Consider the following 14,735-nt stretch of genomic DNA (forward strand, 5'->3'; position numbering starts at 1 on the left):
TTGACTATAATAAATGATCAGATAGTAGTCTTAAGCATTCAGGGTGAGAAGCATATCCTTTGGTCTTCTGTTGTTTGTTTTGTTTTGTTTTTGTTTTTATTTTGCAACTGGTCCAAGATCATTTCTTATTTTTAGGTCCACCTCTGATTTTCACGTTGTTTGCCACTCCATGAGTTCAGTGCTGAGCAAATTGTTATTCCTCTTTTATACTCCCCATATAAATATAATTGGCCATAAGAAAGTTTTTCCAACTTCACACAATATTAATCAATTTAAGCTATATTTGTCTTAAAATCTCAGGAGATCTTTCATGTATATTAGAGGTTGTCAAATATTTTTTGTAAAGGGTCAGACAATAAATATATTAGGCTTTTGGGGCCGTATGCTTGCTATTGCAGTTCTTTCAATTCTGCTGTTGTTGTTCAAAAGCGTCCATATATAATACGTAAACAAATGAATTTTGCTGTGTCCAAAAATTTGTTTTCCCCAAATACAGGAAGTGGGCCAGATTTGGTCCATGGATTGTAATTTGTCCACAGCTGGTCTAGATGAAGGATTACACTGCAGATTCTTAACTTGGCTTCCAGCTATGGGACTTGGGTTGGAACGGTGGAAGAGATTCATAAAATCTTTGAAAATCAAACACAATCATTTATGTATATGTCAGGATGTACATTTCTTTCTTTTGTCTTTTTCTTGCATTTATTGTGTGAGGCTATTGCTGTGATCAGAGTCCCAAAATAGATCTATGAGAAAAAATTGAAGGCCTCTACAAGTGGAATATTTTCTGAACGAACCCGATGAAATTCTGGAGGTTTTTTAGGGAAGTGGACTTTTCTTCAATTTCTGAAAACAACTCAACTTGGAGTTCTCTGACAAAGAATAAAGAACCCCATGTGGTAGTGACATCCTCCTCAGCTGACATTGCAAGATCACCCTCACTGATAGACCTCTGTCTCTCTCCACGATCTCTATTTTCCAGGTGGACTAGGTGACCATTAAGGTCCTCCAACCCTGAGATCTTCTGGTCTTCTATTTGCCTCCAAAAGGCCTACTTTTATTTTTCCCCATTTTCTTGAGTTAGTTTTATTTTTTGTTTTTTGTTTTTTTCTAAATTCAGTTCAGCACATTACTCAATCCTAAGAAAACTCCTCTGTAGATATGTATTTCCCCATAGTCCTTCCAGAACTCTGTGTTTACACATCCGAGTCATGAATGCTACAGGAACTTCTTCTCAGGTTCTCACATTGCTGCATAACCCTACCATATCCAAACCCTGATGTTATGGTGATTACAGCTATTCAAATGTCTCCTAAATTCTAATTTGGGGGCAGGTTATAGATAAGTTTCCTGTGCATAAACTTGCATGTGTCCATATTTGCATGTTGTGATGTTAACATGGCGTTAGAGCAAGATGGACTCGAGTTTCTCCTATCATTATCTTCTGCCAGATGCCAAATTCTAAATTGAAATGGATCAGACTATTCACTGATCAATTGAATATAGGAGAGAGATGTTGAATGATAACTTTCTCATGTAATATGTTCATGGATTTAGAGAGACTGCTCGGTTTACAAAAAGGTTTTGTTTTGTTTTAGGATTTTATTTAGAGAAAGTGAGAGAGAAAGAGGGTGGGAGGAAAGAGCGAGGGAGAGAGAGGATCTCAAGCAGACTCTGTGTGTGGGCTTGATCTCACCACCCTGCGGTCACGACCTGAGCTGAAATCAAGAGTCCAACACTTAACTCTCTGAGTCACTGAAGTACTCCACAAAAAGTTGTAATTGTCCACTTTCTTCAGAGCTTTTCAAGGGATCCAGGGTGCTCTGGGTTTATTACTAGAACTCTGTGGGCTTCCATGGAACTGTGAATAAAATCCCTGGGAGTCCTCATTTGTAGAAAGAAAGTGTAGAGGATGAGAAATAAAATGCTTTCACATTTTCCCCCCTATAACTCTGCTGTAAAGAACCAGGAAAGTAGTACTATGGGGTTTAACTCCCACTTCTTCATTTGTTAGAGGACCTGTGTAGACAAAATGAAAACATCATTTCAACATGTGTAGATTACAGTAGAATTAATAAAGGACAAGAATGCTTAAAACATGCCAAACTGAGGAAGTAAACTCAAACAATAAACAAAAAAGTATAGATATCTTAGTCTATTCAGGCTGCTATAATGAAATACCATAGATTAGGTGGCTTATAAACAACAGAAATTTATTTTTCACCGTTCTGATGGCTGGGAAGTCCAAGATCAAGGTGCTGGCAGATTTGGTTCTTGTGCAGTTCTGTTTCCTAGTTCTTAGATGGCAGTCTTCACTCTCCGTAACCTCACATGGTGAAAGGGAGAAAGAACTCTCTGGGGCTCCTTTTATAAGGGCATGAATCCTCTTCATGGGGGCTCTACCATCATGACCTAATCATCTCCCAAAGGCCCCACCTCCAAATACTATCACATTGGGGATTAAATTTCTATGAATTTTGGATTGGACACAAAATTTTAATGTATTGGAGCATGCTTACTAGCTGAGTTTTGTACTGAATGGTAGCAAAAGTAAAGATTATGACCTGGGGGAAGATGGTGGAGTACAGGAGGTCATAATTTGAAAAGACTCAGGGGTAAAGAGAAACAACCTATAGGAACAGCTGGCTAAATAATTTGGAATAGGGCATCTGTCCAAAGGAATAAAAAAGATGAGGGATGAGGTCTGATTAGATTTTGTCCAGGACACAAAGATGAGTGATTGTAAATTCTGAGTCAGGGAAGGAGAAGCATGATAAAAATCCTGTTGAGGAAAGACCGATGATCACACATCAGTTGGGAGAGACTGCTGACAAATAAAATGAGGGCAGGAGGAAGGTACAGTGGGCTGAGGGTATAAGAGATGGGGGCTGTAGTCAGAGAAATCATTACTTTTAAGGCACAATTGGTTAGGATAGAGAATGAGACCCAAAATATGGGAATTAGAGGATTTGGCACTTGAGAGAAGAAAAGATCACTCCCTCAGAGTTAGCAACTGAGGAGTTGACACTAGATATATAGACTTTGTTGGGAGGATTGGGAGTTTGGTGTACACAATATAGGGTTATGGCAGAAGCAAGCTGTGGCCAATCAGATCTTTAGAAAGGTGGTAGTGAGAAGAGAAAAGTCTTCTGAATATGAAAGGGAAGTGAACTACTTATGGCGGAATGAAGGATAAACAGATATTGAAAGATACAAAAGAGACTTTCTTAAGAATTTAGTTCATTAGTTCACCAATAAAATAGAAAATGAAATTTCTTGGTTATGACACTTCGTTGTTCAAATTGTGGCAAATTACTGTTTCAAGGCATAAGATATATTCTATACTGCTTTCTGCCCAAGTAACTTTTCTTTGCCAGGAGTGAAGCTGGCATATGGGTTTGATGATGGGGTGAATAGAGATAAGGAACAGACTGGTCATTTTTCAGCATGAAGTTGAAAAGGAAAGAATTCCATTTAATGAAGAAAAGTTGTTAATGGACTTGGTTTAGCTTATGTAAGTAGCTTTCCGGAGGTGGACATATCTCAGGTATATGACTAAATTTACTCCTCCAGGGCTCTTGGGCATGGTTGTAATGATGAGGCAATTCATTAAAAGGCATCAAGATGCTCTTTGGCATCCCTAAAATTAAGTATGACAATTAATAATCATAATAGTTATCATAATATCAGAGTAAACTGAAAATATAGAAGTGTTTCCAAACTGAAAATAAAAATAGATTTATGTGATTTGGAATGCTCCTGAGGCTAACTGGAAAACTTGTTCTGGGGAAGAACCAAAGAGATTGGTACAAAAGGCTTTGGCATTAATGTGATGGATTGAGAAATTAGATGGATGGGTACAAGGATATACAGAAGAAGTCAGGTTCAGAGTTTTAAATCATTTCTCTCTGAGAACTGGGGTTATTCCTATAGTTTTTGCGTATTCAAGTCTCCCTGGAACAATAAGGACCTCAGCTGTCTTTTCTTACACTACATTTGAGAGTCAACTCCTATTGGGAATCTGTAGAATCTCAATATTGAGAATCTGCAGAAAGGACAAATATTCTGTCCATATCATTCACTGACCAGTACTTGTTTTTTTCCACACCATTTCCTGTTCATTTGAAGAAAAAAGGGTAACTCTTGTGATTGAGGCAGAATCAGTAGGAAATTTTATTCTTTTACAGAAAAAAAAAATCCTCTGAACTATGAAAAACACTTCATATTGCTCAAATTTTGAGATGAATGAAAATTAGAACTATGTGTGTATAATATATATAATTTAATAAAGCATGAGCTCTGAAGTCCTACAATCTTAAATTTAAAGCCCAGCTCTATCATAAATAAATAACAAGCCCAGCTCTATCATTTACTAGCTGAGTGACCTTGAACAATTTCCTTATCTTCTCTGAGCTTAAAATTGTCATGTGGAAAACTGGAAAAGCAGGCCCAGTGAAATGAACTCCTGTCATAATCAATGACAATCGTTTTCCTGACAATCACACACAGACCAATGAATGGCCCATGCTGGTTTTCTGTTCTTTAGGAGGTCACAGTCCAATGGAAAATTAGGAGCACAAAAGCTTATGACAAAAGGTAAAAATTAGACAAATATTGGAAGTGTTCTATTTCTGACACCAAGCTATGAAAAACTATCAAAGGAGCAAGATACATGCCTCATTCATTACTAAATCTCCTACATAGCCTTTCACGTAATACTCACAATAGGTATTGTTGAGTCCTTTGCACAGAAGCCTTGGACTAAAATACATTATTAGATGAGTACAGCAATAAATTCACAGAGGATTTTTTTAATCTGAACAATTTCACTACATTATTTTTTAAATGGCTTTCAAGAACACAGATAATAGTAAAATGCTTTTAATATAATTTAATTTGAAGTTTAATACTTCATAATAAATTATAATAATGACTATGTTTACAACTGGCTCGGAAAATTCCAGAATATTGAACAGTCTGCTTTCATTAACCAGTATTCTAGCATGGCAGTGGATCTAGGCTAAATTTTTCAGATTTCAGCCTCCATTTCCTTGTGAAATAAGGTAACAAGACTAGACAGTCTTTAAAGGCACAACCTACTTTGACATTCTATGTGGTCCTCAAAGATTTAGATTCATTTGTGACACCATCTTTCCAAGTGTGCGCACAGTTACTGAGAGAGCCCTCCAGATCTGCTTTCCTGGAATTCCCCATGCCTCATTCTCTCTCTTCCAAAAGGAAGGACTTCCTGCCAAAGGAGCCTTTTAGTCAGAAGTCTAGGAACAGCCAGTGAGTTTCTGGTTTGCATCACTATTAAATGCTGCTTTGTTTTGTTAAGGGAATTAGAGAGGATAGCTAATCAAATATGCTTCTACTTTCATAGTATTGAGTTTGGATATCCTAAAGGGGAGTAGGCAGTTTTTAAATACCCAGAAAATGTTAAGTATGGGAACTGTTTCAAGAGGCCAAAGGTTGAGTAATTCATGTCTGATGCATCAGTTTATTCTTCCCGGACTGGGGTAAAGATCTATGTTGAATACAATATAGCTGGGGTGAACTGGTTCTTTTTAGATTTTAGCTTTTCCATCTATTAAATAAGAAAAAAAGTAAGCTAGATGGTCTCGGAAGCCTATTAATTCTAAAACCCCTCTATAAAATTAAGGTTGTATTGAATTCTGAAATAGTAGATTTGGAGATTTTGGGGGAGTGCTGAAAGAAACTTAATGTAAGAGATTTGAGTGGTGACTTCTGGGACAGAACAGGAAGAACAGGAGGGAAGGCAGACTATTAGGAAATACCTTTTGGGGTTTTCAGGTCACATTCTACAGAGTAGGGTTCTTTTTCTTTTTTCTTTTCTTTCTTTCTTTCTTTCTTTCTTTCTTTCTTTTTTTTTTTTTTTTCCCCCCGTTCTGGGTTAATGCAGAGTGTAGGAGAGGTCATCCACAAAAAACAAGCTGGAAAGAAAAAAAAGAAAAGTGATGACTTCCTATCTTTGGGTGTGACTGATTTGACAAAACCATTTGAACAGAGTGATTGTTCTATGAGTAATTGATACTGAGATTCACCCAAAGGCAAAGCCTCTGAGGATGGGAAGGCTTTAGCTCACTCTTCCTGCCCTATGACACTAGCTGATCTCCTTCCTTCCTTTCTCTCAATAATGTTTGCCATCTTTATTCAGAAACCAAGAATCCATTCTCGGTTTGCACGGGAGACACTTTGAAGATCTTCTGAGACCACGGATTTTTAAATTGTTAACAGAAACTTTTCTTCAGATAAAATCTTGCTTGGAACACTAATGTACTTAAGACAGGCAAAAGTCAAACTTGCTGGCATTAAGGAGTGTCTGGAGTCCTACCAGTAGGGACATTTCTTTACATCTGGTGAACCCACTGAGGCACCAGAAACCCTAGAGTTTGGTGAAACCAATTTGAAAGCCACTAATCTATTCCAAACCCCACTCCCATTTTTTGTAATCAAGTCCCCTTAAAGCATTAGGCTCTGGAGTGGGGGGTAGAGGTGGGGAGGGGTTGTTGCCCAATTCAGTGTAGCAAACCGGAGATAAAAGTGATAAAGGAGAAAATGAGAAACAATGGGAACACCGTTTGGGCCTACAGACACAGAAAAAGAAAGAACAATTTGAACTGCAGAGAAATGAGGGATAATTCAGGTTTGATTATAATTACTTTTGTGTGACATTTTTACAGCTTTAAGGGGCCTTTCAAATATGCTATTTTGTTAGTTCAATTCAGCAAGTATTTCCTGGGTACAGATTATATATTTGATCTAATCCAATCAATGTATTGACTACCAGGTATTGTATAGAAAATGTGTAGCACATTATTTCAAGCAAACCTTTCAACCACCCTGTGAAGGAAGCATAGCTGAAGAAAATAAGGTACAAAGAGGTTAAGTAAATTGACCATGACTTTATAGTATGTCAGTAGTAGAGCTAAAATTTGAACCCAAGTCTGTCTCACTTCAAAACCCATGTTCCTTTCACTCTAACCTCAAGGAAACAGAAAATTAAGAAATTCAATGAGATATGGGCTTTGCCTTCAAGTTACTTAAAATCCTCTACACTCAATTGTTGCACGAATAAAATAGGATTAATTAGCATTGGTGAGTCACAATGAAAGGTCAGGAAAGTTTGGAGGAGAAGGATTATTTCAAGTAAGGGACCAGGAAATGCTTTGTGGGGAGGAAATCACTGAGGACTGCGTAGGCATCTGTGAGGCAACTCTATGTCACAAACAAGGAAGCTGAAGTTCAGGGAGCAGGGAGGCTCTTCCACAGTTTTGCAGCTGTTTAGTGGTGACATCAGAAATCCAGGGACAGTCTTTTAGAAGTCAGAGAGAAACAGGAGAGAAAATGTGAACATAACATCAACAATGTCTGATTTAACCTTCTCACTGATAAATGAATTTGTCCGCACTTTCTCCATCCCTACTTCTGCTAGCATCCGATTGTCTTCCCTGGACTGGTATAACCACTTTGCCCATAAACTGATATGCTTATAAACCTATCCTCTACACAGCTTCCAGATTTATCAATATGAGAGGTATTCTGTTAGTCTTGTCCTTCAAATCCTTTTTAATACTGTGGTGGTAGGTAAGCCAATCTACACGTGTGATCCAAAACTTGTGTAGAACTAGATACATTCACAATACATATGTGTGTGTGTGTGTGTGTGTGTATGTGTGTGTGTGCACGCACGCACATAAATGAGTACAAGTAAAACTGAGAATCTCTGAATAAGATCAGTGGATTATAGCAGTATCAATATCCTGATTATAATATTCTTAAGGGTTGTGTAAGTTGTGATTTACCATTGGGGGAATGACATAAAGGGCACATGAATTCTGTGTAATTCATTACAACTGCGTGTGAATCTATATTGATCTCAAAATACAAAGTTCATTTAGAAATGTTTCGCAAAAACTAGAAATTTTGAAATATTTAAGCTTCTTTGAACGTAGCATATAATTATCTTCTTTACTCCCCAGCTCTATTTTTCTGGCACTCTCTGCACCAGATCTTAAACTGTGCAAACAGAGTTGCTTGCGATTTTCTCACATACACTGTTATTTTCCATTTTAGGATTTTGTTTATGGCTGTTGCCCTAGACTGCTCAGTCATATCATTAATCCTTACCTGGCAGAGCTAATTTCTTCAGATTGTTTAAGGCTCTTTCTTTGATCCCTCAGATGAGATGATAGACTCTTACTATATTTATTGGAGGTTTGGTTTCTTGTCTTACCTTCTGTACCTTCTTAGAGAGTGAGACAGTCTTATTTGCTGTTTATTTTCAATGACCTTTATTCTTGCTAGTAAATAATAGATTCTATGTGTTTAACTTGAGTAAATGATTGTGCTTCTTCATATAGTTTGGGGATTATCAACAATAAACCCAATGTTATTATCTTCTATTCTGTAACTAGACCAGAGTATTCATTTGCAAATTTAAGATGATTGACTATCTTAGTACACTATTTATTAACACTTTATAATATTAATAGTAATGATTAAGAGCTTAGCTAATTTCATCCTGGGGTAAAATTAGTCCACTGATAATCACAATGAATCGTAGACTGAGATGATCTGTGTAGATAATACATAGACTTGGAGACAGCACCACCTGAGAAAGCTGGCATTTTACTTCACATATATAGGGATTGAGGGGTTTTTTGTTTTTGTTTTATTTTGTTTAAGTAAAGGCAAACTTGGGGACAGCAACAAAATGGAACAAACGGAAATAGCATTCATTTACAGCATACTCAGATGTGTACCTATCCTTTAGTCCAACACAGAATTTTACACTCCAATTAAAAACCACCCGCACACACATCAAAGTAAGTTAAGCAGGGATTTAAAAAAAAAAAATCTAGATTCAGAGGTTTGCATTTATTTTCCCTGGGCACAATGTCAAGAAAGTAGTTATGAGAGGGGTGATTTTACTGTGGATGAAGTTTAAATTTTCTGAACTCCTTTCTGTTTTCTGATTCTGCTTTTTACCAGCTGGAGGCAGAATGGACAGATAATCCATTGAGGCGTTTATAAAACAGGTTTAATAATAGGTCACCCTGGCTGACAGACTTAATGAGGGAATGTTTATTTTCTTTCTGAAATCTTCAGAACATGGATCCTGGGTAGTGGAAGTGTAGAGTGTAACAGAATTATTAGTTACAAAAGAATTTGATAGAGGATGTGATTATCTGACTTTATGGCCAGGGATCCCTGACACTGCCCAATAAAACACCAACCATGCAACTTTCTGAAATTTGCTTTATATGACTGCATGATTTTGAAAATTCACCTGAGATTTCTTGATTAAGTATGCTTTAGTTTTAATATTCAATATCCTAAATACAGAAACTATAATTCTAATTTCCTTTTTGTCCTATTAAGGTTTGTAGAAACCCCAGCTCATTTCTCTTGGAAAGAAAGTTATTACCGATCCACTATGTCACAGAGCACACAGACAAATGAATTCCTCAGTCCAGAGGTCTTCCAGCATATCTGGGATTTTCTGGAACAGTGAGTATCAAAGAAGCCAAAATATGTTGTACTTGAATTACTATAAATAGGTAGAGAATATAAAAATATTGCTTACGGGGCACCTGGGTGGCTCAGTGGGTTAAAGCCTCTGCCCTCAGCTCAGGTCGTGATCCCAGGGTCCTGGGATCGAGCCCCGCATTGGGCTCTCTGCTCAGCAGGGAGCATGCTTCCCTTTCTCTTTCTGCCTGCCTCTCTGCCTACTTGTAATCTATCTGTCAAATAAATAAATAAAATCTTTAAAAAAAAATATTGCTTACTAGGGCATGTTTCTAAAATCGATAAAATTCAGTCACTATTGTTGGAAAAATTCATTTCCTCCAATAGTATTTCTGGGTTCAAAATTCAGTAGAGGTTTACTAGGTTTACATCAAAAGATCGTTATTCCAAGGTGGTATAATTTTGGAGTATCAGAAGGGCTCTCCTCAAACCATAAGAGACTCTTGATCATAGGAAACAAACTGAGTGTTGCTGGAAGGGTGGGGGGTCAGGGAGTAGAGTAACTGGGTGATGGGCATTAAGGAGGGCACGTGATGTAAGGAGGACTGGGTATTATATGCAACTGATGAATCACTGAATTCTACCTCTGAAACTAATAAGATATTATATGTTAATTAATTGAATCTAAATTAATAAAAGTTGGGGGCTCTCCTGCCTAACTCTAAGTAACTTCTCCAGTGACTCCCTAGATACCCCAAATCTGTTCCTTTGGCTTAAAAGTTCTTATTTGCTGTTTCAACACAAATACCCACTGGGAAGGTAAAATATTAAATTTTTTTGGTCATTTATGCCTTGCTAGGAAAATGATTCTTTTCTCCCTTATTAAGATCAAGCTTGGATAAGTAAGTAAATTCAGAGGAAGATAAGAGTATCAAGGGATAGGGTTTAAAATACTCATTTCCTGATGCATCCTTTCTCTCCCATGTTCTATCCAGCAATTCTCTGACAAGGTCAGGGATCATGATTCCCACTGTACAAATAGGACTTGAACCACCTGAGATGACTCATTTGGCATGTGGTTGAGCCACGAAGTGAACCTAGAGTCTCTGACTCCAACAAATGAGCCTTGCCAGCTTTGAAACAGAGAGAGCTCCTTGTTACCACCTGGGTGCTTGTGTTTTATTTAGTCCCATTCCTTGTTTAACACACTTTCATTTGTCCTTTATGGTAGGCCCATATGTTCTGTTCAGCCCATTGACTTGAACTTTGTGGATGAGCCATCAGAAAATGGTACAAGAAACAAGATCGAGATTAGCATGGACTGCATCCGCATGCAGGACTCGGACCTCAGTGACCCCATGTGGGTGAGTGGCAGGAACTTCTCTAATTTGTGGTCCATCCCATCCACTTCTCTGTGAAATCTGTGTATTTCATGGCATATGAAAAGGCAGATGGCCCTGAATGGGCAAGGCCATCAGGCAGAGAATCAAGGTGGTGAGCAGAGAGAAACTTAAGTGTTTGTGGATTTTGTGCTCAACTCTTCTTACAGCACATGCTTCCACTGGTGTGGGGAATGTGGGTTGGGAATAATTCTTTACATTCTTTTTTTTTTTTTTTTAAGATTTTATTTATTTATGTGACAGAGAGAGAGACAGCGAGAGCAGGAACACAAGCGGGGCGGGGAGGGGGGCAGGCTTCCCGAAGCGGGGCTCGATCCCAGGACCCTGGGATCATGGCCTGAGCCGAAGGCAGGTACCCAGTGACTGAGCCACCCAGGTGCCCAGTCCTTTACATTCTTTATCCGAGTTTTTCCTTATATCTATCCCAATATGGAGAAGGTGGTACCACTCCAGGGTTTTACAGGAGGTCGAGTTAGAGTCAGAACCACAGTCTAGATCTGAATTCTATCCAAATTCTATCTATACTATAGCGGACTGCCTCTTTTCCTGGAATGATCCTTCTTAAATAAAGAAGGAGGAAGTAAATTCAGTGTGAATCTAGGTACAGATTTGAGTACCTAGTAATAGAATAAGGGGAAAGAAGGTAAGTAATACATAAAATAGTATTTTGGGGGGGAAGGAGTGCTTTTCCACTGAGCACTCATGACCTTAGGCTTCAGTTTCTCATCTGTAAAAGGGGTAAACCAGGAGTGTAATGGGTTAATAATAATAAAATACTTATCTGAAATGTTTAGATGAAATTTTCTGTATTTGTGTAGTGCATAGTGCTAGGGGGCTTTTTGTCTTATTTTAAAAAAATTATTATTCATTCACCATACAAATCCTGCTGCTTTTTCTATAAAACACACACACACACACACACACCCCAAACAAACAAATCCTACTAGAAAACAAAGTGGGGATTTCATAGATCACATGTGGAAATGATTTTGGAGATCCCCTTAAAAATACCTTGCCTTTCTTTTCTGGTAGAAGATTTTATTAGAATTTTCCACTATATATATATAAATATATATATATATATATTTATGTATATATATATATACATAAATATATATATATATTTATAATTTACAATAATTTTGTATACAATATACAAAAATATTATATAATTTACAATTATATAAATATAAAAAATTAAAAAATATATAGGTTTATATATATTAATATATAATTATATATTAATATATATAATTAATATATATATAAATATATATATTAACATATATATATATTTTTAATCTGGATTGTACTTTTTTTCTCTCTCTTCTTTTTTTTTTTTTTTTTTAATATTGGGAGAAGTTGTGTCAGGGAAGAGAACAGGAAACAACCAAAAATATAAAATTGTAACTTTATAAATACACTGATGTTTTGCCACTAAGTTGATGAAAGGAAAATAACTATTTGTCAGTGGACCCTTCCATTCTAATATTGATACAGTTCTCAGATTCGAGCTAGTGAAAGATTAATAAATCCAAGGGGCAAGTCACTCAAGGCCTTAGAATGTGTTACAATTAAACCTGAGTAGGGGTAAATTCTGATTTGACAGTGACTTTGAAATTAGGATATCTCTAATTCACTTAATAATATCACCTCTTGATAGTAGCACAAGCCTAGGCAAATCTTTCTTTAGATATTCTCTCCAGCAATTTTCTGTTCTGATTCCTGAACTTATAAAAGCAAGTGAATTTATACCAAGCTTGAATGGAAACTCAAGCCTTTTACTTTAAGGTTTCTACTCTTATTTCACACATGTTCACATACTGAAGCATGTGGTTTCTAAATGTGCCATTCCCTTTCTTATTTTTTTATATTAGAAATTTTCTCCTTAGACATCTTGGGTTTTTGTTTGTTTTTATGTTTATTTTTGCTTTGTTTTCCCCCTCTGGCCAACTCCTATCTATCCCTCAACAACTAGTTTATCCTATCTTCTCTGGGAAAAGTTCCATATCTCTTTTTGCCACCAGTTTGAGTTAAAGACCATTCCTCTAAAGCAAACTAGGTCTATTTTTAGTCCTATTACTTATTGTACAATATTATAATTGCTTATTTCCCTGTGTCTCAAGGGGACAGGGACCATATTTTGTCCTGCTCAGCATTTGTTACAGTCACATAATAGACCCTCAGGAAAATTTGAAGTCCTGTGAAATGAGACTTGAAAGTTATCTAAAAAAGTCAAAAAGCTCTCTCTTAAGCAGTCCTGTCCAAGAGAACTTTCTTTCAGTGATGTAAATGGTCTCTCTTTTACATTGTTCAATGCAGTAGTCATTAGCCACATATATCCTTTGAGCATTTGAAATGTGGCTAGTGCAACTGAGAAATTTAATTTTAACTTTAGTTAATTAAAATTGAAATGGCCACATGTGTTTAGTTTTGGGGAAGCACAGTTCTAGAATATCTCCAGTCAGGGGACTGTTCTCTTCTTGAACAGTCATAACCACCAAACTTCCTGTCCCCTCTGCCTCTCATGTTCCTTCCCTTGTGACTATGGTCTGTCAGTGTGGAAAAAGTTATGCTGTTTAGGTACTTTATTCTTTGCTTCCATTGTTTTCTCAATTCTGTTAGAAAGTATCCAGATTTGCTATTTGAAAAAAAAAAAAAAAAAACACAACTTTAATCATTTAAAGTCCATTTTGGTGCTTTTATAAATCAGCTAAAGGAAACTTTAGAGAAATCCTAGTGGAGTATCTGAACAAGAGTCTTGGAAACTCTACAATGGTGTTAGAAAAGGAAAGAATGAAGAAGGGGAGAAAATAAGTCAAGAAAATACATAGATGTCATTGCCCTCCTGATAGGTATCTAGTTAAGACTGCACTGCTCTATGGGTTGGAGGTTATTGTTATTTAAGAAATACTGATATTTAAAAGGATTATCCATTTGCAACCTACTTCCCCTGAGTGTCAGTTATTACACACACGCACACACACACACTTGATATTGATTCTTTGAAATAGATTTTTAATAATGCCACTAGGAGGACCGACCTGACTGAAAGAGAGCATGTTCAATTTGAAGTTGATTCCTGACTCTCCCGTTATAATTCTAAACTACAAATTTTTGGAAACAACTTTTTCTTAAGCATCAATATTTGGTGGTGATTAACATGTCTGATCTTTTATTTAATCTTCCTAATCGCTGTGTGAGGTAGAAAATATTATTGTTCCTTTAGAAATTAATAAGTCAAAGTAAAAAAAAGGTTAAAAAACTTTTCTAGGATGACATGTGCGCACAACATCAGTGTCCGTATCCTACCCATACTATTCAACTCGATCTTTTCTTCTCTCATTTTTTCTCCAGGATACTGGAGAGGAACTTTGAGAGGAACTTGAGCTCTATTTCTTGTTAAGTACCTGTCTGTTCCGTGAGCATTAGGGATGCCCAAGTGGAGAAACCACTCCTCTCCCCATGAGAGAGTCCTATAATAGAGTCTCAACACTGCCTCCTCTGAAGAGGCACAGGTCACCATCAGTAGTGATGGACGATAAAACAATTGTCTCATCACTTATTAGCACCTTCAAGCTTGAAATTGTTTACCAGCTTAAATTGAAGGTAACACAAAGTCAGGAAATAAGACCCAGAAACTTTGAAAAGAATAAGGGATTGAGATGATTCCAAAAAAGCTGGAAAACAAAATGAAATGTGATTTTTTTTTTTTTTTTCCAGTGATGGGTCACTTAGGAACAATGATATTGAAAGAAAGCTACAAGTTGAGGGAGAAGGAACTTGATGGCATAAGCTTGCCTCTCTGTGGCTGTTCTGTTTTTAATATGCAAAGAAGTGAGG

At 36.8% G+C, this 14,735-nt stretch overlaps 1 protein-coding gene across 9 annotated transcripts in view; it reads left to right on the plus strand.

Moving 5' to 3' along the window:
• TP63 (tumor protein p63) overlaps positions 1–14,735 on the plus strand; it is a 235,317-nt gene that overhangs the window by 82,922 nt on the left and 137,660 nt on the right. For all 9 annotated transcript variants that reach the window (XM_047732845.1, XM_047732821.1, XM_047732828.1 and 6 more), the window contains exons 2-3: positions 9,406–9,534; positions 10,724–10,856. In XM_047732845.1, the coding sequence (XP_047588801.1) occupies positions 9,406–9,534; positions 10,724–10,856 (262 nt within the window). The remainder of the gene's footprint in view (positions 1–9,405; positions 9,535–10,723; positions 10,857–14,735) is intronic.

The sequence above is a fragment of the Lutra lutra genome, chromosome 1 (assembly GCF_902655055.1).
Source record: "Lutra lutra chromosome 1, mLutLut1.2, whole genome shotgun sequence".
Classification (NCBI taxonomy): Eukaryota; Metazoa; Chordata; class Mammalia; order Carnivora; family Mustelidae; genus Lutra; species Lutra lutra.